At 42.7% G+C, this 25,999-nt stretch overlaps 1 protein-coding gene across 1 annotated transcript in view; it reads right to left on the reverse strand.

Moving 5' to 3' along the window:
- Positions 1 to 23,460, reverse strand: part of LOC135510864 (TATA-binding protein-associated factor 172-like) — a 71,692-nt gene extending 48,232 nt beyond the window's left edge. The window contains exons 1-10 of the mRNA XM_064932157.1: positions 23,037 to 23,460; positions 21,336 to 21,459; positions 20,615 to 20,729; positions 19,857 to 20,000; positions 18,402 to 18,610; positions 11,460 to 11,593; positions 11,087 to 11,216; positions 10,831 to 10,899; positions 4,262 to 4,351; positions 4,060 to 4,155 (exon numbers count right to left, since the gene is read on the reverse strand). Of these exons, the coding sequence (XP_064788229.1) occupies positions 4,060 to 4,155; positions 4,262 to 4,351; positions 10,831 to 10,899; positions 11,087 to 11,216; positions 11,460 to 11,593; positions 18,402 to 18,610; positions 19,857 to 20,000; positions 20,615 to 20,729; positions 21,336 to 21,459; positions 23,037 to 23,050 (1,125 nt within the window). The 5' untranslated portion in view covers positions 23,051 to 23,460. The remainder of the gene's footprint in view (positions 1 to 4,059; positions 4,156 to 4,261; positions 4,352 to 10,830; positions 10,900 to 11,086; positions 11,217 to 11,459; positions 11,594 to 18,401; positions 18,611 to 19,856; positions 20,001 to 20,614; positions 20,730 to 21,335; positions 21,460 to 23,036) is intronic.
- Positions 23,461 to 25,999: the final 2,539 nt, after the last annotated feature.

Here is a 25,999-nt window from a genome sequence, read left to right on the forward strand (position 1 = left end):
GTTTCAGAAAATTGAGAAAAATACAAAACGTAAAAGTGGTGCATGCATATGTATTCACCCCCTTTGCTATGAAGCCTCTAAATAAGAAGTTATGTAACCATCACCTTCAAAAGCTAAATAAAGTGTCACATGATCTCAGTATGAACTCAGCAAAAAAAAAAGTCCTGTTGCTGTCAACGCCGTTTATTTCAGCAAAATTAACTTGTGTAAATATTTGTATGAACATAAGATTCAACAACGAAGACATAAACTGAACAAGTTCCACAGACACGTGACTAACAGAAATGGAATAATGTGTCCTGAACAAAGGGGGGGGGGGGGGTCAATGGGGGGGCCCTAGCCCTCACACTCCGATCCAACAGGTCCCGGACGTGCTAAATGAGATTGAGATCCGGGCTCTTCGCTGGCCATGGCAGAACACTGGCATTCGTGTCTTGCAGGAAATCACGCACAGAACGAGCAGTATGGCTGGTGGCATTGTCATGCCAGGAAGAACCTGCAAGAAGGGTACCACATGAGGGAGGATATCTTCCCTGTAACGCACAGCTTTGAGATTGCCTGCAATAACAAGCACAGTTCGATGCTGTGAGACACCGCCCCAGACCATGACGGACCCTCCACCTCCAAATTGATCCTGCTTTAGAGTACAGGCTGAATGTGTAACGCTCATTCCTTCGTCGATAAACGCGACTCGTCAGTGAAGAGCACTTTTTGCCTGTCTGGTCCAACGACAGATGGTTTGTGCCCATGACCGCCGGTGATGTCTGGTGAGGACCTGCCTTACAACAGGCTACAAGCCCTCCGTCCAGCCTCTCATCCTATTGCGGACAGTCTGAGCACTGATGGAGGGATTGTGTATTCCTGGTGTAACTCGGGTAGTTGTTGCCATCCTTTACCTGTCCCGCAGGTGTGATGTTCGGATGTACCGATCCTGTGCAGGTGTTGTTACACGTGGTCTGCCACTGCAAGGATGATCAGCTGTCCGTCCTGTCTCCCTGTTGCTCTGTCTTAGGTGTCTCACAGTGCGGACATTGCAATTTATTGCCCTGGCCACATCTGCAGTCCTCATGCCTCCTTGCAGCATGCCTAAGGCACGTTCATGCAGATGAGCAGGGACCCTGGGCATCTTTCTTTTGGTGTTGTTTTTCCCAGAGTTAGTAGAAAGGCCTCTTTAGTGTCCTAAGTTTTCATAACTGTGACCTTAATTGCCTACCATCTGTAAACTGTTAGTGTCTTAACAACCATTCCACAGGTGCATGTTCAATCATTGTTTATGGTAAATTGAACAAGCATGGGAAACAGTGTTTAAACCCTTTACAGTGAATATCTGTGAAGTTATTTGGATTTTTACAAATTTACTTTGAAAGACAGGGTCCTGAAACTGGGACATTTTTTTGCTGAGTTTATAGAGCCCTGTTCTGAAAAGCCCCAGAATCTGCGACACCACAAAGCAAGCAGCACCATGAAGACCAAGGAGCTCTCCAAACAGGCCAGGGACAAAGTTGGAGAAGTACAGATCAGAGTTGGGTTATAAAAAAATGTCTGAAACTTTGAACATCCCACGGAGCATCACTAAATCCATTATTTAAAAATGTAAAGAATATGGCACCACAACAAACCTGCCGAGAAGGCCACCCACCAAAACTCACAGACCAGGCAAGGAGGGCATTAAATCAGAGACAACAAAGAGACCAAAGATAACCCTGAAGAAGCTGCAAAGCTCCACAGCAGTGATTGGAGTATCTTTCCATAGGACCACTTTAAGCCGTACACTCCACAGAGCTGGGCTTCATGGAAGTGGCCAGAAAAAAAAGCCATTGTTTAAAGAAAACAAATAAGCAAACACATTCAGTGTTCGCCCAAACACATGGAAGAAGGTACTCTGGTTAGATGAGAATTGAGCTTTTCGGCCATCAAGGAAAACGCTATGTCAGGCACAAACCCAACACCTCATCACCCCGAGACTACCATCCCCACAGTGAAACATGGTGGCAGCATCACGCTGTGGGGATGTTTTCATCAGCAGGGATTGAGAAACTGGTCAGAATTGAAAGAATGATGGGGCTAAATGTGAAGCCTGTTTCAGTCTTCCAGAGATTTGAGACTGGGAAGGAGGTTCACCTTCTAGCAGGACAATAACCCTAAGCATACTGCTAAAGCAGCACTCAAGTGATTTAATGGGAAACATTTAAAGTAGGACCTAGTCAAAGCCCAGATTTCAATCCAATTGAGAATCTATGGTATGTCTTAAAGATTGCTGTACACAAGCAAAGCCCAGCAAACTTGAAGGAACTGGAGCAGTTTTGCCTTGAAGAGCAGAAATCCCAGTGGCTGTGTGTCAAGGTTATAGAGACATACCCCAAGAGACTTGCAGCTGTAATAAGGTAGCTCTACAACGTATTGACTTTGGGTGGAAATAGTTGTGTACTCAAGTTCTGTGTGTCTTGTTTGTTTCACAATGAAAAATTATTTGCATCGTCAAAGTGGTAGGCATATTGTGTAAAGCAAATGACACAACAACCCCTCCCTCCCCCCCCAAAAAAAATCTATTTTAATATCCAGGTTGTAAGGCAACAAAATAAGAAAAATGCCAAGGGGGGGGGGGTGAACACTTTCACAAGCCACTGTACATACACATTTTTGTAAACATAAGCCTATCAACATTACCCAAATGAAAAACAGTTCTGTAGCAATGTTTGTGCCGTAGGCTATAAGTCCAATACATTTATCACTGCGTATTAGCAATGTTTCAATTGCCCTGCCAATGTTCTCAAAATTATGAAATTATATATTTTTAAATGAAGTATATATCACACTAATAATGGATAGTTTGTTGTATTATTTATGAGGCTCAGCTAAGTGAGCATAATCATTTCACTTTCTTGTGGACTGATGGCCTACATCTGATGGAAGGGAGGAAGCAGCAGTGAGGCTGCCTCTCACCGGATTCAACGTCCCACTGTCCTCAACTGAGAAACGGGGGATCGTCTTCTAGCTCATGGCGAAACTCAAGTAGCACGCCATTATTTCTGCTTCATGCAGCAATTCATGTGGTTATGCCTATGACCAGAGAAAGTGAAATATTCCTCCATACAAAAAAAAAGTTTAAAAAAGACAGGCCACTAATAACAACAATGCAAGTGTATCCTAACTACTAAGTCACCGCTGCAGTGCTGGTTGTAGCATGTGGAAGTAAGGAAAATGCACATTATGGCTTATAAAGGTGTTGAACAAAGTGTTGACAGTGAAGAACAACCTACATAAAAACAGCAGCTCTTTGCTGTATTTATCGAGTCTCTCGCTAGTCATGGTTTAAAACGTTTAGAAATCTCACAGTAGGCTTGTCAGCTTTGCTGTCTGTTTGAGGCTTCTTTTTGCAGTCTATGGCTCGAAGAAACTGTGCAGACAGTGATCTTAGCTCTGATTGGCCAGCAGTAGGCCTATAGGTGCACTTGATTTGTTCTCTGGGCCTGCCGGATAGGCAGCGTTCCACCTTGAGACACATGAAATGGTTCAGAATGGGAACACTGCCTTCCCAACACTAGGGCTGCTGAATCAAGTGCACCTACCACCAACAGCATGAAACAAACAAAAATAGGAAAGCAAAGCTTTATCGTTAGTTTTTTTTTTAACAGATATGTTTAGTCAAATCAAATCAAAATCAAATTTATTTATATAGCCCTTCGTACATCAGCTGATATCTCAAAGTGCTGTACAGAAACCCAGCCTAAAACCCCAAACAGCAAGCAATGCAGGTGTAGAAGCACGGTGGCTAGGAAAACTCCCTAGAAAAGCCAAAACCTAGGAAGAAACCTAGAGAGGAACCAGGCTATGTGGGGTGGCCAGTCCTCTTCTGGCTGTGCCGGGTAGAGATTATAACAGAACATGGCCAAGATGTTCAAATGTTCATAAATGACCAGCATGGTCGAATAATAATAAGGCAGAACAGTTGAGTGATAGACTAGGAATGCCTTCGAGATCAACTGGTTGGTGACCACTTATATTGAATTAAATTCAGCCACCCCAGGACACGGTAGATTGGCATGCTACAAGACACACCTCATCAGAGACAAAATCTCCAAAACGATCCAGAGCAAAGACACAGAGCAGCCGGATGACCACATCCTCCAGCCACTCCTGGTGGTGCCGCGCCATCTGAAATGTTCAAAGGTCAGACATTATTGTGGTCAAATCCATTATAGGTAAATTTTTATATTTATGTTTGAATGAAGGTTGCATAGAAAGAAGTCAGATACAGTACCTGTTCTGCAGTGCTTCCCACCAGCTTCCCACCTCCAGCGCCTTGAGACTTGAGGATCTCCCTGAGGCCTGTGCCTGCTCCGTGACGAATCTGGACACAGACAGAGCACTAGTAGCTGCACAACTCATTTTAGTCTACATGCTGCCCGTTGTGTTATACATTAGATCCTTAAAAGAACAATACAGTGAACAAAAATACAAAAACGCAACATTTAACGTTTGTCCCATGTTTTATGGGCTGAATTAAAAAATAAAATAAAAATGTGGAACAAAAAGCTAATCTCTACAATTTTGTTTACTTCCCTGTTTGTGCACATTTCTCCTTTGCCAATATAAGCCATCCACTTGGCAGGTGGCATATCAAGAAACTGATTAGACAGGATGATCATTCAGGTGCACCTTGTGCTGGGGACAATAAAAGGCCACTAAAATGTGCAGTTGTGTCAAGTGTCAAGTTGAGGGAGAATGCAATTGGCATGCTGACAGAAAATTATTAGTTAATTTCTCAGCCATAAACCGCCTACGTCGTTTTAGAGAATTTGGCAGTAAGTCTAACCGGCCTCACAACCGCAGACCACGTGTAACCACGCCAGCCCAGGAACGCCACATCGAGAATCTTCACCTGCAGGACTGTCTGAGACCAGCCACCCAGGAAGCTGATGAAACCGTGGGTTAGCACAACCAAAGTATTTCTGCAAAAACTGTTAGAAAGTCTCAGGGAAGCGCATCTGGGTGCTCAATATACTAACTAGGGTCTTGACCTGAATGCAGATCAGCATTGTAACCGACTTCAGTGGGCAAATGCTCACCTTCAAATGGCCACTGGCAAAGTGTGCTCCCAGTTTCAACTGTACCGGTCAGATGGCAGACAGCGGGTATTGCGTTGTTTGGACGAGCGGTTTGGTGAGGTCTACATTGTGAACAGTGCCACATGGTGGCAGTGGGGTTATGGTATGGGCAGGCATAAGCTACGGACAATAAACACAATGTGCATTCAAATTACCATCGATAAAAATACCTAACATACCGCAACGAGATCCTGACGCACCTTGATGTGCCATTAAATCAACCACCATCTCAGGTTTCAGCATGATAATGCAAGAGCCCATGTCGCGAGGATCACAATTCCTGGAAGCTGCATACTCCGACATGTCACCCATTGAGCATGTTCGGGATGCTCTGGATTGACGTGTACGACTGTTCCAGTTCACACCAATATCCAGCAACTTCGCATAGCCATCAAAGAGTGGGACAACATTCCACAGGCCACAATCAACAGCCTGATCAAATCTATATGAAGTAGCTGTGCCGCGCTGCATGAGGCAAATGTTGGTCCAAAAGATACTTTTTATTTTAAGGCATCTGTAACCAGATTTATCACTATTCCCAGTCATGTGAAATCCATAGATTAGGCCCTAATGAATTTATTTAAATTGACCGAGTTCCTAATATGAACTAACTCAGTAAAATTTGACATTTTTGTATGTAATAGCGCTGGCTGCCGTTTTACACGCCCTTAAGCAACCGTGCTATTTTGTATGTTGTCACATTGTTTGTAACTCATTTTTTTACATAATGTTGCTGCTACCGTCTCTTATGAACAAAAATAGCTTCTGGATATTAGAACAGCGATTAATCACCTCAAACTGGACGAAGGATATACTGCTTCTGAGACCAGGCCCAAATCCCTGTCATTCGCGTGAAAAGACATAAATACAGGGGGTGGAGTTAGGGGCGCCTTCTTAGACTTCGGAGGCATGTGGGTATTCCGCCTCAATCATCCGTTCCATTGCCTAACGTGCAATCACTGGAAAATAAACTTGATGATTTCTGTTCGAGACTTTCCTACCAAAGGGACATTAAAAAGCTGTTATAGCTAATGTTTCACCAAGTCGTGGCTCAACAACGCTGCAGATAACCTAGCCAAATGTATATTTTCTGTGCATCGGCAGGACAGAACGCAACGTCTGGTAAAACGAGGGGTGGGGGTCTATTATTCAATAACAGCTAGTGCAATGTCAAATATTAAGGAAGTCTCAAGGTATTGCTCAACTGAAGTAGATTACCTCATGATAAATCGTAGAACTGACTATTTTTCATAGCCGTCTACTTAACACCACAAACCGATGCTGGCACTAAGACCACGTTCAACAAGAAAATGCTCATCCAGAAGCGGTGCTCCTAGTGGCCTGGGACTTTAATGTAGGCAAACTTAAATTAATTTGATCTAATTTCTACTAAAATGTCACATGTGCAACCAGAGGGAGAAATAATATATTTTGTTTTTAAATAAAAAAACACTCGAGACCACCTTTAATCCACACACAGAGATGCATACAAACCGCTCCCTCCATCCATCTAGCAAATCGGATCATAATTCTATCCTCCCGATTCCTGCTGAACAGCAAAACTAAAGCAGGAAGTGGTCAAATGACAGATGCCACAGGACAGTTTTGCTAGCAGACTGAAATATGTTCCGGGACTCACCCAATGGCATTGAGGAGTATACCACCTCAGTCACCGGCTTCATTAATAAGTTCATCGATGACGTCGTCGCCACAGTGAGCATACGTACATATCCCAACCAGAAGCTATGGATTACAGGCAACATCCGCACCGAGCTAAAGGATAGAGCTGCCGTTTCAAAGGATTAGGACACAGATCCGGAAGTTTATAAGAAATCCCACTATGCCCACAGACGAACAACCAAAGCGTCAATACAGGACTACGACTGGCTCGTACTACACCAGCTCCGACGCTCGTCGGATGTGGCAGGGCTTGCAAACTATTACGGACTACAAAAGGGTAACCAAGATATGAGCTGCCCAGTGACAAGCTAAATGCCTTATGCTCACTTTGACTCAAGCAACACTGAAGCATGCATGAGAGCACCAGCTGTTTCAGACTGATCACGCTCTCCGTAGCCGATGTGAGAAACACCTTTAAACTGGTCAACATTCACAAGGCTGCGGATCCAGATGGATTACCAGGACAGTGTATTCCGAGCATGCGATGACCAACTAGCCTGTAATACAAACATGTTTCAAGCAGACCACCATAGTCCCTGTGCCCAAGAAAGTGAAGGTAACTTGCCTATAACACTCACGTCTGTAGCCATGAAGTGCTTTGAAAGGCTAGTCATGGTTCACAGCAACACCATTATCCCAGAAATGCTACAATTCGCATACTGCCCCAGCAGATGACAATCTCAATAGCATGCCAAACTGCCCTTTCCTACCTGGACAAAAGAAACACATGTGAAAATACTGTTCATTGACAACAGCTCAGCATTCAACACCATAGTGCCCTCAAAGCTCATCACTAAGCTAAGGACTAAACACCTCCCTCTGCAACTGGATCCAGGACTTCCTGACAGGCTGCCTACAGGTGGTTAGTGTAGGCAACAACTGTCACGATGACCCACAACACGGGGGCCCCTCAGGGGTGCTTGCTTAGTCCCGTCCTCATGTTCACCCACAACTGCGTGACCAAGCACGACTCCAACACCATCATTAAGTTTGCTGATGACAACTGTGGTAGGCCTGATCACTGACAATGAGAATGCCTGTAGGGAGGAGGTAAGACACCTGGCAGTGTTATGCCAGGACAACAACCTCTCCCTCAACATGATCAAGACAAAGATGATTGTGGACTACAGGAACAGGAGGGCTGAACAAGCCCGCTATTCACTTTGACCGGGGCTGTAGTAGAGCAGGTCGAGAGTTCCAAGTTCCTTGGTGTCCACATCACCAAAATATCATGGTCCAAACACACCAAGACAGTCATGGAAAGGACAACACTTTCTCCTCCTCAGGAGACTGAAAAGATTTGCCATGGGTCCCTAGATGCTCAAAAGGTTCTACAGCTGCACCATCGAGAGCATCCTGAACGGTTGCATCACCGCCTGGAATAGAAATGCTCGGCATTTGACCGTAAGGCGCTACAAAGTATAGTGTGTACAGATGGAAGTCCGTTAAGAACACATTCTTATTTCAATGACGGCCTAGGAACGGTAGGTTAACTGCCTTGTTCAGGAGCAGAACTACAGATTTTTACCTTGTCAGCTCCAGGATTCAATCTTGCAACCTTACGGTTAACTAGTCCAACGCTCTTACCACCTGCCTCACGAGGAGCCCGCCTGTTACGCGAATGCAGTAAGAAGCCAAGGTAAGTTGCAAGATAGCATTAAACTTAATCAATCATAATCACTAGTTATAACTACACATGGTTGATGATATTACTAGTTTATCGAGTGTGTCCTGCGTTGCATATAATTGATGCAGTGCGCCTTCACAAAAAAGGACTGTTGTTGCTCCAAAGTGTACCTAACCATAAACATCCATGTCTTAAAATCAATACGAGAATATATTTTTAAACCTGCATATTTAGCTAAAAGAAATCCAGGTTAGCAGGCAATATATATATATAATTTATTTTTTTACCCCCTTTTCGTGATATCCAATTGTTAGTAATTACTATCTTGTCTCATCGCTACAACTCCCGTACGGGCTCGGGAGAGATGAAGGTCGAAAGCCATGCGTCCTCCGAAACACAACCCAACCAAGCCGCACTGCTTCTTAACACAGCAAACATCCAACCCAGAAGCCAGCCGCACCAATGTGTCGGAGGAAACACTGTGCACATGGCGACCTTGGTTAGCGTGCACTGCGCCCGGCCCGCCACAGGAGTCGCTGGTGCGCGATGACAAGGATATCCCTACCGGCCAAACGCTCCCTAACCCGGACGACGCTAGGCCAATTGTGCGTCCCCCCACAGACCTTCTGGTCACGGCCGGCTGCAACAGAGCCTGGGCGCGAACCCAGAGTCTCTGGTGGCACAGCTAGCGCTGCGATGCAGTGCCCTAGACCACAGCAGGCAATATTAACCAGGTGGAATTGTGTCACTTCTCTTGCGTTTATTGCACGCAGAGTCGTGGTATATGACATAACATTGAAGGTTGTGCAATGTAACAGGAATATTTAGACCCATGGATGCCACCCGTTAGATAATACAGAACTATTCCGTATTTTCACTGAAAGAATAAATGTTTTGCTTTTAAGATGAGTTTCCAGATTCAACCATATTAATGACCTAAGGCTCATTTGTGTTGTGTTATAATTAAGTCTGATTGATAGAGCAGTCTGACCAAGTGATGGTGGGCACCAGCAGGCTCATAAGCATTCATTCAAGCAGCACTCTGATGTTTATGAATTCAAGCCTATCAACTCCCGAGATTAAGCTGGTGTAATGATGTGATGTGAAATGGCTAGCTAGTTAGCAGGGTGCACACTAATAGCGTTTCAAACGTCACTCGCTCTAAGAATCGGAGTAGTTGTTCCCCTTGCTCTGCATGGGTAACGCTGCTTCGAGGGTGGCGGTTGTTGTGTTGCTGGTTCAAGCCCAGGGAGGAGAGGGACGGAAGCTATACGGTTACACTGGCAATAAAGTGCCTCTAAGAACATTCAATAGTCAAAGGTTAATGAAATACAAATGGTATAGAGGGATGTAGTCCTATAATAACTACAACCTAAAACTTCTTACCTGGGAATATTGAAGACTCATGTTAAAAGGAACCACCAGCTTTCATATGTTCTGAGCAAGGAACTTAAACATTAGCTTTTACATGGCACATATTGCACTTCTCCAACACTGTTTTTGCATTATTTAATACAAATTTGAGGCCAAATTCATTTTATTGATGTATAATAGTTTTCATTCAGTATTGTTGTAATTGTCATTATTACAAATACATTCAAAAATCGGCTTCTTGTCCTCCAATAATCGGTATTGAAAAATCATAAATTGGTCAACCTCTAAAAAGAGACTATCAAACCAAAAGGAACATTTATTGAATAACTGAATGTCTTGAGTGCAAACATATGAAGATCAAAGGTAAGGGATTAATTTTAACTCTACTTGGCTAGCTACTGTTTATAATGATTTGTCTGCTGGACTAAGGTATGCTTTCGCCGTAAAGCATTTTTGAAATCTGACAGTTGTTGGATTCACAAGATGTTTAATAGTTGTATCTTTTCTGAATTTTTATAATGAGTATTTCTGTATTTGGCACTCTGCAATCTCACTGATGTTGGCCAGGTGGGACGCATCCCACATACCCTAGAGATGTTAATTGAAATGCATTCCAGGTGACAACCTCATGAAGCTGGTTGAGAGAATGCCAAGAGTGTGCAAAGCTGTCATATAGGCAAAGGGAGGCTACTTTGAAGAATTGCAAATATATTTTAATATGTTTAAAACGTTTTTGGTTACTACATGATTCCATATGTTATTTTATAGTTGATGTCTTCACTATTAAGCTACAATGTAGAAAATAGTAAAAATAAAGAACTGCAGTTTATTTAGTAAATATTTTTTAAACTCCATTTCTTGAACTGCATTGTTGGTTAAGGGCTCGTAAATAAGCATTTCACGGTAAGGTCGACTCTGTATTCGGGGGATACGACAAATATAATATTATCTGATGTGATGCGTTTATATTTTTGTTCAGTGTACATAGAGCTTTAGCATTGCAGATGACTTGAGCAGGTCTGCTAAGACTACGGTCATTACCTCCCATGAGGGGTTGAAGAGGTCATTACAGAGCTCATCACAGAAGCTCTCCAGGGGCCACTCCTGGGTCTGGGGGGGGAAAAGCACAAGATGAATCAGAACTTCTCTTCAATGTTTGGACAAAGACACTAATTTCATAACTATCCAGTCTGTTTTTTCAAACACCTAGTAAATTAATTCTCAAGTTCTGTGTAAAATCGTTTACTTCAACTGTATTCTTTAACGGAGCTCTATCCTTGCTGACCAAATCGCCTACCTCGTCCAAGAGACTGGAGTTGTCTGGAACGTTATCGATTAAGACTTTATGCTCCGTTGCCGGTTGCTCGATGACTACGTTACTAGTTTTCCTGTGCTTCTCCTCGGGCTCCCCCTCAAAACTGTCATTACTGCAGGAAGAAAAATATTGTTCTGTGATTTGATTTCCCAACTCAGTAATCTATTTTTTTTTTAAATGACCTGCAGATGGAAACCAAAGACCAAAACACCTGGGTCATGTTCATTAGGGCAAACGTAAATGGTGCATTTCTTACTGGACAAGCCTTCACCTTCCACTTAGTTTCAGGCCCGTTTGTTCATTGGTGCCTAATGAACACAAAGCTTTGGAGAGAGAAAAAATAAATAAATCATACCTTCTCTCGTTGGTATCCATGTCTCTGGATCGTTGCTTTGCCACTAGCTTGGCCATCCTCTTAGCCTTGTTCTTCTGTCGGTTGCTCATGCCTGGTCGAAACTCTGAGTCTATTATCTCTGCTGCCTGCATGGGCTGAAAAAAAAAAAAAAAAAAAAAAAAACTCAATTTCAACTGAACATGAGTTTAATTGATAAAACAAAGTCAACTTATTTTCAGTAAAGTAATAAGCTATAGACATCTTAAGATGGGAGTAATTAATTCCAGACCAAAGAGAGACTGTTCCTCAGACAGTGAGCATAATGTGTTTCCTTCTAACAGTGACAAATATTTATAAACAAAATGTGCACAGATCACATGCTTAAGTGAAGAGCACATAATGACTTGACGCCACACGCTGAAAGGTGCAGGCCAGATATGTTGGTTGGATCCTGAAATCAACAGCATCCCGAGTCGCCTCGTCACTTGACGTTGAGACTGGTGTTTTGCGGGTACAATTTAATGAAGCTGCCAGTTGAAGACTTGAGAAGTCCATTCCTCAAACTAGACACTAATGTACTTCTCTTGCTCAGTTGTGCACAGGGGCCTCCCACTCCTCTTTCTAGTCTGGTTAGAGCCAGTTTGCGCTGTTCTGTGAAGGGAGTAGTACACAGCGTTGTACCAGATCTTCGGTTTCTTGACAATTTCTCACATGGGATAGCCTTCATTTCTCAGAACAAGAATAGACTGACAAGTGTCAAAAAAAAAAATCTTTGTTTCCGACCATTTTGAGCCTGTAATCGAACTGATGATCCAGATACTCAAAGTCTAAAGTACAGTTTATTGCTTCTTTAAAATCAGGACAACAGTTTTCAGCTGTGCTAACAATTTCAAAGGGGTTTCTAATGATCAATTGGCATTTTAAAATGAGAAACTTGGATTAGCTAACACAATGTGCCATTGTAACACAGGAGTGATGCTTGCTGATAACGGACCTCTGTACGCCTGTGTAGATATTCCATTAAAAACAATCTGCCGTTTCCAGCTACAAGTGTTGCGTCAAAAAACAGAACACTCAACATGAGCACAATGGCAGCTCTTCCTTTAAAGAACTCCAAGCCTCAAGAGGGCAGATCACCCAAAAACAGGTGGAACTAAAAAAAAAATTAAAAAAAAGATTTCTGGAGGGACTCCATTTAAATACACACCTGGCATATAAGCATGGGTATAAAATGTTTGGGCTTAGCTTTGCTTGGGTCCTCAACATACAAATTGCTCATTGTTCAACCCTAAAGACGCAACTGGTATGTAATGTTTGGAATTATTTAATATGTTGCATCCAGTGCTTAGCACAATTTACATGTTTAACTCTGGTAGGAGTGGTGACTTTTTTTGGGATATTTTCTGACTGCAGAAATAATTGCTTGAAGTGCTAGATTAAATTGTTTAAACGTTTACTTTATTCAAAGCCATGCTTTGTTGCTGTGTCATGCATTGTTGATTGTGTAAAATAATGCATGTCTATTATCTGTTTAAGGTTATCAACCTATTCCTATGTCATGCAACTACTCTATTCAACAAATCAACTGTTTCAACAAATGGCATCAAAACCATAATAAAACACTACAAAGGAATTGAGTTGTCCCTTTGCATCCTTCACGTGTTGAGCAAGCCGTGTTCCAGTTTGGGCAGTGCTGAAATAATTATAACACCTAGACAACTTGACATTTACAACATTAACAATGTATTTGATCAATTTGATGTTATTTTAAATGGACAAAGTGCTTTTCTTTAAAAGAAAAATGACATTTCTAAGTGACCCTAAACTTTTGAACAGTAGTGTACACTTGAAAGCTGAAGTCTACCCATCTACCATTGATGCAAATATACTGCTAAAAAGAACACTAAAATTACACATTCTAGATCAGAATGAAAATTCTTATTAAATACTTCTTTACATAGTTGAATGTGCTGACAACAAAAATCACACATTATCAATGTAAATCAAATTTATCGACCCATGGAGGTCTGGATTTGGAGTCACTCAAAATTAAAGTGGAAAACCACACTACAGGCTGATCCAACTTTGATGTAATGTCCTTAAAACAAGTCAAAATGAGGCTCAGTAGTGTGTGTGGCCTCCACGTGCCTGTATGACCTCCCTACAACGCCTGGCCATGCTCCTGATGAGGTGGCGGATGGTCTCCTGAGGGATCTCCTCCCAGACCTGGACTAAAGCATCCGCCAACTCCTTGACAGTCTGTGGTGCAATGTGGCGTTGGTGGATGGAGCGAGGCATGATGTCCCAGATGTGCTCAATTGGATTCAGGTCTGGGGAACGGGCGGGCCAGTCCATAGCATCAATGCCTTCCTCTTGCAGGAACTGCTGACACTCCAGCCACATGCGGTCTAGCATTGTCTTGCATTAGGAGGAACCCAGGGCCAACCGCACCAGCATATGGTCTCACAAGGAGGTCTGAGGATCTCATCTCGGTACCTAATGGTAGTCAGGCTACCTCTGGCGAGCACATGGAGGGCTGTGCGGCCCCCCCAAAGAAATGCCACCCCACGACTGACCCACCGCCAAACCGGTCATGCTGGAGGATGTTGCAGGCAGCAGAACGTTCTCCATGGCGTCTCCAGACTGTCACGTACTCAGTGTGAACCTGCTTTCATCTGTGAAGAGCACAGGGCACAAGTGGCGAATTTGCCAATCTTGGTGTTCTCTGGCAAATGAAAAACATCCTGCACGGTGTTGTGCTGTAAGCACAACCCCCACCTGTGGACGTCGGGCCCTCATACCACCCTCATGGAGTCTGTTTCTGACCGTTTGAGCAGACACATGCGGCCTGCTGGAGGTCATTTTGCAGGGCTCTGGCAGTGCTCCTCCTTGCACAAAGGCGGAGGTAGCGGTCCTGCTGCTGGGTTGTTGCCCTCCTACGGCCTCCTCCACATCTCCTGATGTACTGGCCTGTCTCCTGGTAGCGCCTCCATGCTCTGGACACTACGCTGACAGACACAGCAAACCTTGCCACAGCTCGCATTGATGTGCCATCCTGGATGAGCTGCACTACCTGTGCCACTTGTGTGGGTTGTCGACTCCGTCTCATGCTACCACAAGAGTGAAAGCACCGCCAGCATTCAAAAGGGACCAAAACATCAGCCAGGAAGCATAGGAACTGAGAAGTGATCTGTGGTCACCACCTGCAGAACCACTCCTTTATTGGGGGTGTCTTGCTAATTGCCTATAATTTCCACCTGTTGTCTATTTCATTTGCACAACAGCATGTGACATTTGTCAATCAGTGTTGCTTCCTAAATGAGTTTGATTATTATTTTATTTTTTTCACAGAAGTGTGATTGACTTGGAGCTACATTGTGTTGTTTAAGTGTTCCCTTTATTTTTTTTGAGCAGTGTACGTCGCCTGATTCCCAGTTGGTCAACTAGATAGCAGTAGGTGATCGCAGTAGGTTGGCCACTTGTGCCTGGTTTGGGTAGTTAGGCACTTGCTAGGTTTCCATCAAATTGGTGACAGATTTTCATGCAAATATGTTAAAATCTGTACATTTCCCACCAGACATGGGTTCATCCAATTTACTTCTTGCGGATAAAGGGATGGGAGTGATAAAGTAGTGCACATAAAATAATTGTCATTGTACTGAAAGTGAAATGGGTTCACCGCATTTTCAACTGATGGTTGTCAAAGAATCTTTTCTATAGCAATGTTGCACGGTATACTGAAACTTCTGTACAGTTCCGATACTGAAATTAAAATACGTTTGGTACTAGAACGTTACTTTCAGGACTTCTGTCAAATATTTCTCATGGATCAACTTGGTCTATCAGTGCAGCGGATGTACCCCTTAGTGCAAAAAACAGGGCCTGCACTGCAAGTCTGGGTTGCAGCATGTTAACGTCGATGCAGCATGAGTGGGGAGCTGACACGGCATGTAGAAATTTTTAAGCTGTTAACGTAAACTCACCCCATTACGTACAAATGTGCGCAACCGCAAAAATTCAAACGAGGCTACAAAGAAAACTAATGGGATTTTAGAGACTGTTGAACTAGGTTCAGGGGTGTGAACTAGGTTTCTATTCAAGCTTTGTTCGATATGGTAATGGCTCTATAGTATTGGAGAAAAGTTTAGTTTTTTTTAAAGACCCTCCGTTACATCTTGACGTGTCATGCCATAACGTACAGCACAATAACTTTTTCTGCCTTACAATCTCTCCACCAGGTGTAGCACTTCTCTCATCGTTTAAAAAAAACAAGAAATGGACAGTGACGGGGTAAGGGGGATACCTAATCAGTGTCATTGCATGCAATCATTCTCAAAGCCGCTGTTTACTTCTAAGATCACTTTAGCGCCACCCTAAAAACCCAATTCAAATTCGACACAAACCTTCAAATAGGTATGAAACATTAATATGACAAACTATTGTTTAATTTACATTTTAGAGGCGATAAGGTGATAAGTTGGACAGAGCGAGTGGGGGAAAAAGCCATTTTCCCACACATCTCTCCTCACGATCACTCATTTGTTTCACTTCCCCACCCGCCATTTTTAGACCAGACGGGGCACACTGCCTGCTTGAATTATGCAGAAACGGGCAGCGTTTAGGTCATGTAATTGATTTTGTTGGAAAGGGTGAAATTGTACTTTACAATGGTATTGACATTACAGTTGATCTGGAAGTAATACGTTTTTGGGGTGCTAAAAATATGGGGAAATTGTACGGACCAAGGCGGTGTACGAGTTTACGTTAATTACATTGCAAAACATGTCCAGAACACTTTACAATGCAAGATGATATCAGTAGCTTCCAGCTTTGTAGGCTAACTTCTCTTGTCAGCTTACAGCAGAAGATAGTCAATTTACTATCGTGGTAATTTGTGTGATAAAATGCAAACCATAATGCAAAATATGCTGATTTCAGAGCTGATGACCACCAAAACATTATTTATTCCCTTAAAAGGCATCAATCTTACATTTCTCCCAAAGATTATCTATTGCCTCAGTGAACTGACTCCGGTACGTCCCCTCTTACCTCGTAAATTACATCATTACTGGTTAAAGAGACAGTGTGCACTTTTATCAAATAAGCTACTTCTATGCAAATGTTATTGATCCATACAATAAAGTCCCAAATGGAAGGGAAACGGATCGCTTTGTCATCTGTATCCTCATGAAATCAACCAAAACAAGTTCAAACTCAATGCTTGCACACTCCTATTGAACACGCATTTATGTGAATAGGCCTAAGCTACATATTGATTTACCCAGTTCATCAATAGAGAATTACCACTTATATACAGAGATTGTTTTTTACCAAAGTCAATTTGATTGTATGATTGATTCAATAATGCTGTCTCTGAAAAATGAAGTTTATGTCTGGATCATGTGCCATTCTGTGACTTTAGTTAATATGCTTTCTCTTTGGTATGGAGTATCGAGATACTAGACCTGGAATCAAAGTTAAAAATTCTGGTTTTGGCATCTTTGCCTTTGTCCCATAACACAGCTCAGATATTTCAACTGACTACGTATCGACCATTATGTAACTATCAGTACCGGACGTCCCAGTCACACAAGCTACCTCTGGCCTCTTTCCAAGTTTGGTTACACAGTCAGGTAATGATTGGTCAAAAATATACCTGGCAATACTGTTCGGTGCTTAAAGAAGCACCAAGCTTCTAAGCCCGGCTTCACACACACCGCGTAAAGATACATGCACAATGTGATTGTGGCTAGTCATAATATAATAGTTTGATTAAAACATTTACATGATTTGAGAGAAGAACGATTTCCCCATTTCCCGCAGTGGTCTAGGGCATTCCATCGCAGCGCAAGCTGTGCCACCAGAGACTCTGGGTTCGCGCCCAGGCTCTGTCGCAGCCGGCCGCGACCGGGAGGTCGATGGGGCGCCGCACAATTGGCCTAGCGTCGTCCGGGTCAGGCCGGTAGGGATATCCTCGTCTCGTCGCGCACCAGCGACTCCTGTGGTGGGCCGGTCGCAGTGCACGCTAACCAAGGTCGCCAGGTGCACAGTGTTTCCTCCGACACATTGGTGCTGCTGGCTTCCGGGTTGGATGCGCACTGTTAAGAAGCAGTGCGGCTTGGTTGGGTTTCGGAGGACGCATGGCTTTCGAGCTTAGTCTCTCCCAAACCCGTACGGGAGTTATAGCAATGAGACAAGATAGTAATTACTAACAATTGGATACCACGAAATTGGGGAGAGAAAGGGGGTAACATTTTACAAAAAATAAGCAACCATTTTATTTTTGGGAAGCATATTGGATTTGGAGTTCGGACCTATAAAGTTGTGAGTTAGTGACCACATACATTCAGTTTCTTTAGAAGTAGTTCTCACTTCACTCGTGCTAAAGAGGGAGGCTCTCACAAGGGCTGGTGCTACCCCATGTGCAGATCAAATACACAGCTGAAGTGCCAATTAAGGCGTTTACCTGTACCTAAAAATTCCCCGGAAAACCAGTTGTTTTAGCCGGCATATGTTTACTAGATTTTGACGCTGATTATAATGAGCAGAGTAAGGTGTTCACATGACTATTGCATAATACTGCAAAAAAATTATATACTGCCATAATCAGTTTAATATTGAATTATTACTGTGCATGTAAATGTACTCAGTCTGCCACCGTTGTGACCTGAATTAACCTATACTTAGCTTTCTAAGTTAATGGGAAAGGATAGTAGCCTGCACTCGATGGTACCTGGGGATGAGTTCAGTAGTGAGAAAATGCTTTGCATCAGGGAGGGATTACATGGATATATCCAATAAGAAATGTTTATTTTCCATTGCAAAATACATAGCCTAATGAACACGACCTGGTATCAAGCTTCATAGGATGCTGTTCAAAGTTGAAAAGAATTATTGGAGCTCGACATACAGCAGTAGCGTAAAGGAGGAGTGTTGGAAATCGCGGTAGTGCGACTGACTCACCACGTGATTGCTGGAGCAGGGTTCAGAGCCCCTCTCTCCCCGTCCCTGGGCCTTAGGGCCACTCGGCGTGCAGGTGTACTGGGTGTCCAGGTCCTCGTCGTTGAACAGCTCCATCGTGTCCATGCCGATGGCGGCACCCATGTCAAGTCCCAGCTTCCTCTGCAACAGCTTCCTCTGGCGGGCCAGACGCTCTTTAGGGTCCACCTCACCTGGCATGGGAGAGCACAGAGCGAGGGTATGGCGTTTGTAGAAAAAGACACACTCTTGAGAAACTCCCATTTTATGTAGAGAACACATGGACACTTATGGAAGGCTTCCCAGACACAGATTAAGCCCCTACTCCTGGATGTTGTGTGTATTAGACCAGGACTAATGTGTCCCTGAAACCAGCCCTTAAGGTATAAATGAAGGCTTCGTTCTGCATGTTCCTGTATTTAAGGGGACGTAAGTAAGGAGGTAGACTGACAGGAAGGCAAGTGAACTAGAGAGCAGAGTGTTGATTAACAGCAGGTCAGGTAAACTGTACTTTCACAGGCTGCAGCCAAAATATATGAGGCACGCAAGTCACAATGGACTAGTGTAGCAAAGCACAAAAACATGAACTGTCACAGGACCTTGAACATATGACATACAGAGCAGTGAATACTAGAGGCCCATAGCTGAGGGAACAAAATAAAAACATGTATTATTAAGTTGAGACAAAAGGACAAAGACTATAGCCGTTTGTATTCAAACTTGTCACTTGGATCGCCACGTAAAAGCAAGCTTAGAGGATGCAGATCCAATGGTCTAAAGGAAAAGAATATGGGCCCTGGTCCAAAAATAATGCCCGATATGGGGTTATGGTGCCATTTGGGAGATATTCAGAATGCAGATTATGCAACATTGAAACAATCCTGACACACTACAGTGTCAAATAATTGTTTGCTGTGTGGAGTCTGACACAAGCTAAAAGACGAATGTCAATACAGCGGCTGACTCAATCCAAGCAGCTACTTGCTCAACAGAAGCACAACCAGACATAGCCTAGCCATGTGGTCACATATCGGAGTCTCCCATAACATTCTTCCTAATTGGATAATAACAGACCCAAAACTATTAGGAGACTCACTGAGCACAGGTGTTCATAGTACGAGTTACATTTACATTTAAGTCATTTAGCAGACGCTCTTGAGAGTTAAAAAGCAGATGGGGAAACATGGTTTCAGGGAGTGGGTAGAGACATGGTGGCTTGGTGGGATGGGGGGGCTGGGAGGTTGGGGGTGGAGCCCTACTTTGTTATATTTTCCTGTTTATACTGAATGTATTACTTAAACTTTAAAATATGATCAAATACTCAATACTTTGTAGTTATGTACCTTTAGTAATGTTTTTCCTTGTTTCTTCTGAGTGGCAGCCCACATGTACAATGTATGAAATATGACATGATAATACTGATGAGAAAAAAATGCATACCAGACTTGTCATCCTGGACCTCAAACTCCGCACCGGCGGAACCAAGCAGAGAAGCACCATGTTTGAGCAGGCGGGAAATGTCAAAGCGGTAGAAACTCAACCGGTCAGAGGAGGAGTCTTCTGGGGAGAAGTCTGCACAAGACTCTGGAAGAGAGAGACACACGTCAAATGGAATGCATTTGAGTCATTTAGCAGATGCTCTTATGCAGAGAGACTTCGTTGTGCATTCACAAGACAGCTAGGCAGGACAACCAAAAGGCACGGGTGGTACATTTTTCCCCAATATCAGTAGTCAGAGCGAGAAGGGGGGGGGGAACCTGCACACTTCACTTGCGAGTATCACTTGTTTATTTAAGCTTACATATCAGTCCCACCGCCTTCATCAGGGATTTTTTACAGAACAAAAGTTAGGAAGTGTGCACCTTGAGTGCTGATGAAATGTCAAGTGTTAAATTTCGATGTGTGAGCCGGAACCGCTTTTTTTTTTTTTTATGTGCCTGCCCACACCTACACACTCAGGTGCCTCATCACCTCCTGTCAATGGATACTTAAGAGCATTCGAGATGCAGCGCTAACATCCCAGTTGTGTTACAGCACCTAGCGCAATCATTAGACCCATTCCTGGCCAATTCAAAGGTTATTTAAATGATAATCCTTTGTGTAATGGAACGTTAAGGCATTATTTGTTCCCTGCTGTAAGGATTAACAAAATACAGGCAATTTGCTGTGACTAACGTGGCAGGTCGAGGTTGGTTCACCTTCTTTGGGCTTGGGTGACGGGTTCCACTCTGGGATATTCTTCACAATGGCCTCCACTGCCTGACCTGCAGCGATACGAGTGTCCCAGTTTGGACTTCTCAGGTATGTCAACACCTGTAGGTTATGGGTAAATGAGAAAACATTAGACTCATTGGATGGAACACTTCTCATTCAAACATGTGTCAGGTCCCATGTGGCTCAGTTGGCAGAGCATGGTGCTTACAATGCAATGGTTGTGGGTTCTATTCTCAAGGAGAACCAATATGAGAAAAGTATGAACTCACTAACGAAGTCGCTCTGGATAAGAGCATCTGCTAAATGACTAAAATGTAAAGCAGGTCAAACAGTCCACTTGTTTAATAATCACTTTGACATTCCCTGAGGCAAGAAAGACAATGGGCTATGCAACAGTCTGACCTTTACGGGACGCCAGTTAGATTTTTCCAGGCGGGGGGGGGTTTGCAAATCTGTATGGGTGGTTAAGTATGGATGTCTTTTTGGCAGGACTGCAGGCAGATGTGTGGGGAGCTGACATCAATGTGGAATCCCTGGATTGTTTCATTAGCCCACATTGTAGCAAAATGAAAATAAAAAAAACATTTAAGTTCAAGTAGTCATTCCCCATTTCAGTCTTTTCTTCCTTTTGGTGCCTAATGAATACAACCCTGATGTAGATAGAAACCTGGCTGTGGCACTGATGAGGACAGGCCCGGCACTCACCTTCGACAAAAGGTTGTTGAGCTCATGCGGGTGGAGTTTGACCACATCTCCCAGCTGTATGGCAGCAGCCTTCCTCGTCACCGGTGTAGTTCCAGTGTCAAGCAGGATGAACAGACGATCAAGCCTGGGGAATGAGAGTGGGAGAGAGAAACAAGTAGATCAGAAAATAAGCTTATGCATGCATTGATCTACATTGCATATATTGGAAGAGACTGAGAAGTTGCATTCATTTTCTCATTTCCAAAAGTAACAAAAGGATATCAACTCCATGGAGGGTTGTAAAACTCCAGAGTTTGACAGGATTCTAAGTGGGAAGTTGAACTTTTGCTTTGTGAAATAATATATGTGTGTAACGGATGTGAAACAGCTAGCTAGTTAGCGATGGTGAGCGCTAAATAGCGTTTCAATCGGTGACGTCACTTGCTCTGAGACCTTGAAGTAGTAGTTCCCCTTGCTCTGCAAGGGCCGCGGCTTTTGTGGAGCGATGGGTAACGATGCTTCGTGGGTGACTGTTGATGTGTGCAGAGGGTCCCTGGTTCGAGCCCGGGTGTGGGCGAGGGGACGGTTTAAAGATATAAACACACACACTTCAGTTTTGCAGATTGCAGTGTACATGGCACTAGGGAGGGCACTTCAAATCCAAACCATTAAATGGGTTATGACAATCATTCAAACCTAGAGTATACTGTATATTACTACCGTTTGATAGGAGCGTTGAACACATCTCTGCTAAAAATAAAAACAGAGTGCCATTAAAAATGGCAACCCTGTTCAGTATGGCAAAATGCCCATCCCACTCAATGTAAAACAAATCCAACAATCTCTAGGCTACAGATTAATACAGTTGTGGTTAAACAATGACACGGAATAGTTTAGGCAGGGGCAGAAAAAGTATTTTCCCATTTGAGCATTCAATGCAAATGATCAGGGTGGAACATTTCTGATCTGTTATTCATTGTACTAGTAACTAGGTCATTTCATATTAAAAGGAGGATGTTCAGCCAAATTATGAATTTAAAATTCTAATGATATGCACATTGTATAATCAAGCTGCTGGAGGGTAACTGTCAATAGATCACATAAAACCGTCATCTGATTTCTAGCCTATGCATTAGTTGAAGGCTTCAAGTAGGCATCCTCTTGCGAGCCTGACGAGACAAACTATCAGACACACGATTGTCAAAAAAATAATGGGCAAACTAAATTTACAAGATATGACAAGGGAAACCAACCACAGTACAATAACCATACGTTTGGGAGCCTAATCTCATCAAAATAAATCTCTGGATGAAACGCAAGAGCGATAATCTCATTTGCAAGATGACAGAGTGGCACATTTGCAACCAGATTGCACATCAATTAACGGTTAGCTAAAATGTCTCGTTAAACATATTGGCAAGATCAATTGTATGCTATGCAGGTCTGCTAGTAAGTAACGTTAGTTAGGATTTTTTTAAAGTACATAATGTTAGCTAATTGGCAATAGCTGTTGTGTAGATGCTAGCTAGCTACATACTTCAGCAAAACTGTCTGGCTAATTGAAAAAGCTAGCTAACGTTAATTTAAATAGAGCTAACGTTAACTAGTCAACACCACCGTGAATGATGCCATTGCCTGTTCATGCTAATTAACTAGTACCTAACTATTTGCTAATCTTGGATAAGAATAGGTAACGTTATTTGGCTAGCTAGGGAATCTTACCTTGACACGGCCATGACGATTAATTGAACGCGTAAATGTGCTCTTTGGTGATCCGCATTTAACAGATGCTATCGCTTTTTTAAATTATTATCCTCTTTACTTGACGCCAATCCAATGCGATAGCTAGCTAGCCTAGCAAAGGAGGCCCCTGGTGCGTCTCTCTTCAGTCACACAGCTCACCACCCGAAACCTGTCGAAATGAGTTCAACAAATCATGGCTTCAAAGTTGGTCCCTCTTGTCTCTTCGATAACTTCTTCGTCAGTTAATTGCCATGCATTAAACGTATATCGCCTTAAACCTTGTATTAACCTTCAACACTACTCCCAGATAAGTACTTTAACCTAATACGATGTAAAGAGTAATTTTGTTGTCCTCTAAAGGGAACACAGGCGGCTGACTTTATATGTGGAGCCATCTTGCATTTATTCCTTCCTCCATAGCAGACGCCGGCTGATTGGTTAGAAGCCATTTCAGCGACCAATCAAAAATAACATTGAAAAGGAAGGTACGAAGATGAAAAAAAATCCTGCAGGAAATACTTTCCCCCTTTCTTTTGAATTGACAGAAGCCCGCCCACGCACCTTTCACTCACTAGAGAGAACCTTTACAATCAGGTATTTTACAATGCATTGACTCAACGGTGCAACTCAAACCTCGTGGTGATAGATTTGATGAAACGAATCTATTAACAAAACTGTACGTCAAAGTTCCATCACCACGTATTTGAAACTTTCTTCAGAGTTACACAGTTTAATATTTGAAGCTGCTAATTAAGCAAAACTCTTTTAAATGGTCTAGATACATTTGATACAATCTTGAAGGGTCCAGCTTGCTACATTTGTACAAATGTTTCAGCAAGCAGCCAAATCTGTCTGTCGTAGCTGAGCTTCAGCACCAGGAGCTGACCAGTGCTGAAACTGCCAGCACATACAAAGACGAGAACGTTGATTGAACGTTGATTTAACCGCGCTCTGATGTGTGGGCACAGCTAGCTAACATGACAGTGGAGCAGTGAAAGTATGTCGAAGAAATCTCAGACTTTCGTTGGGTACAATAGCTGTGTTACATGCACAATTCTTAGTAGCTACATTTATGGTCACTCAGCTGCTATCTAGCTACAGTGAGGGAGCTGTCTAAAGCAAAGCCTATCAAGTTCTAACTAGCTAACTTTATCTGGCTAACTATAAGTGCATTTGGGAGGAACCTAGCTAGCTAGCAAACTAGCTAACGTTACTAGTAGCTAGCTAGCTACGCTGAGAGAAAATATTAGAACTAGCTAACCCCTTTCATCTGCTGAGAGTCTAACTAGCTAGCTAGTACTTATCAATTGGGTGTTATTGTCCTACACTTTCACCATGATGGTATTATTGGTCTTTTCTCAGAGTTTGTTTGTTTGTTCTAGTAGTTCGTTTATTTGATCTAATGTTTATTTGATCCCATGGCGACCATGGCATGGTGACTTGTCTGCCAGGTCTACACTAGACTGTAAAAACATTATGATTAGGCTATCTGCTCCAGCGGTATCCTAACAAGATATGAAAATTAATTTAAGAAATGTTTCTCGTTTCTGCACAACTTCAAGGTGAGGCATGTGGCTGGCTATAATTTGTGGCAATAGTGAAACAGTTCTGTATGACAATATCCATTTGTTTGTCAGGATGACAGAGGAGAATAAGGAAAAGGTTCAAGATGGAGTATACATCCAAGAAAGGGGTATTGGCATAATGCTTCATTTTTTTTGTTATATTCCTTAGAGAATTGTGCATTTGATAGTTGTTGTTGTGTTGTGTTTACTGACTCCGCTTGGTGACCACATTTGACAGTGATAGAACATCCCCCTCATATCAGGCTCAGCAGAAGTCAAGAAAGAGGTAGACTCATGCTCCAGGAATACAAGGTGAGATCGTCTTTATTTCCACTAAAGCTATAACCACGATATGTGAACAGGTTAATCTTGTCATCCTTATGTTCCCTCATCTAGTTAAAAATCCTTCAAAGTAAAATCAATGCTGCAAGAGAAGTGAGAATAAAAGTACTTCAGAAGATAGCTGACAAGCCGGTAGGGAAAATACAGGTCTTGTCATTTGTGCATTATACAGTAGGCTAGAAGTCTGACCAGGGTATTGGGTCTGGCTTTCATCATTATGTTGTACTATTGATTTGATACATACGTACTTAAATGAGAGAGTGTGTTTCTCTTATAATCTGGCCTGTCTTTGTACTATTTTCTTTTAAGTCATGCTCAGAGGAAGAAGCCTATCGATTCTTCTGCCATAAATTTGATGAATTGGAGAAGAATGGACCTACCACTGGCACACTTTCACAACAGGTAGCCCAGCAATAGTGAAGAATATACATTTGGTGGAAAATGTACGAAGATAGCTGTGATCATAAATGTATTTAAGGCCCAGTGCAGTCAAAAACGTGATTTCCTGAGTTCTATATACACTGAGTAAAGGGATGCTGGCCCATGCTGGCTCCAATGCTTCCCACAGTTGTGTCAAGTTGGCTTGAAAATAGTTAATAGACCAATAAGAAAGAGAGTTTCAAACATCTCTGCCAATAACAGCACATTTTCCCCTTCCCACTCAGGCCACTCAGTCCTAGCAAAATTCTTGCTTTAGAAATTGCTCTTTGCTAAGAAGCTATTTATGTTTCTTTTTGACCATTTGAGAATCGATAACAATCACAGTAGCTAGGTTTCCATAGAATTGGCGACAGATTTTCATGCAAATATTCAAAAAATCAGTATAAAACGAATATGTGCATTTTCCATCAAATTGACTTGTTGAGGATAAAAGTCTGTGTGTGGTGACGTAGTGCTCATTAAAACACCTTTTTACGGTTAAATTCCCATGTACCTAATAAAAAATAGTATTTTCAACTCTACTGATGGTTTTCTCACAACAACAACAAAATTGACTCTCGCTATTCATTGGAAAGGAGCATCAAGCTCATCGCC

Source organism: Oncorhynchus masou, chromosome 23 (assembly GCF_036934945.1).
Source record: "Oncorhynchus masou masou isolate Uvic2021 chromosome 23, UVic_Omas_1.1, whole genome shotgun sequence".
Lineage (NCBI taxonomy): Eukaryota > Metazoa > Chordata > Actinopteri > Salmoniformes > Salmonidae > Oncorhynchus > Oncorhynchus masou.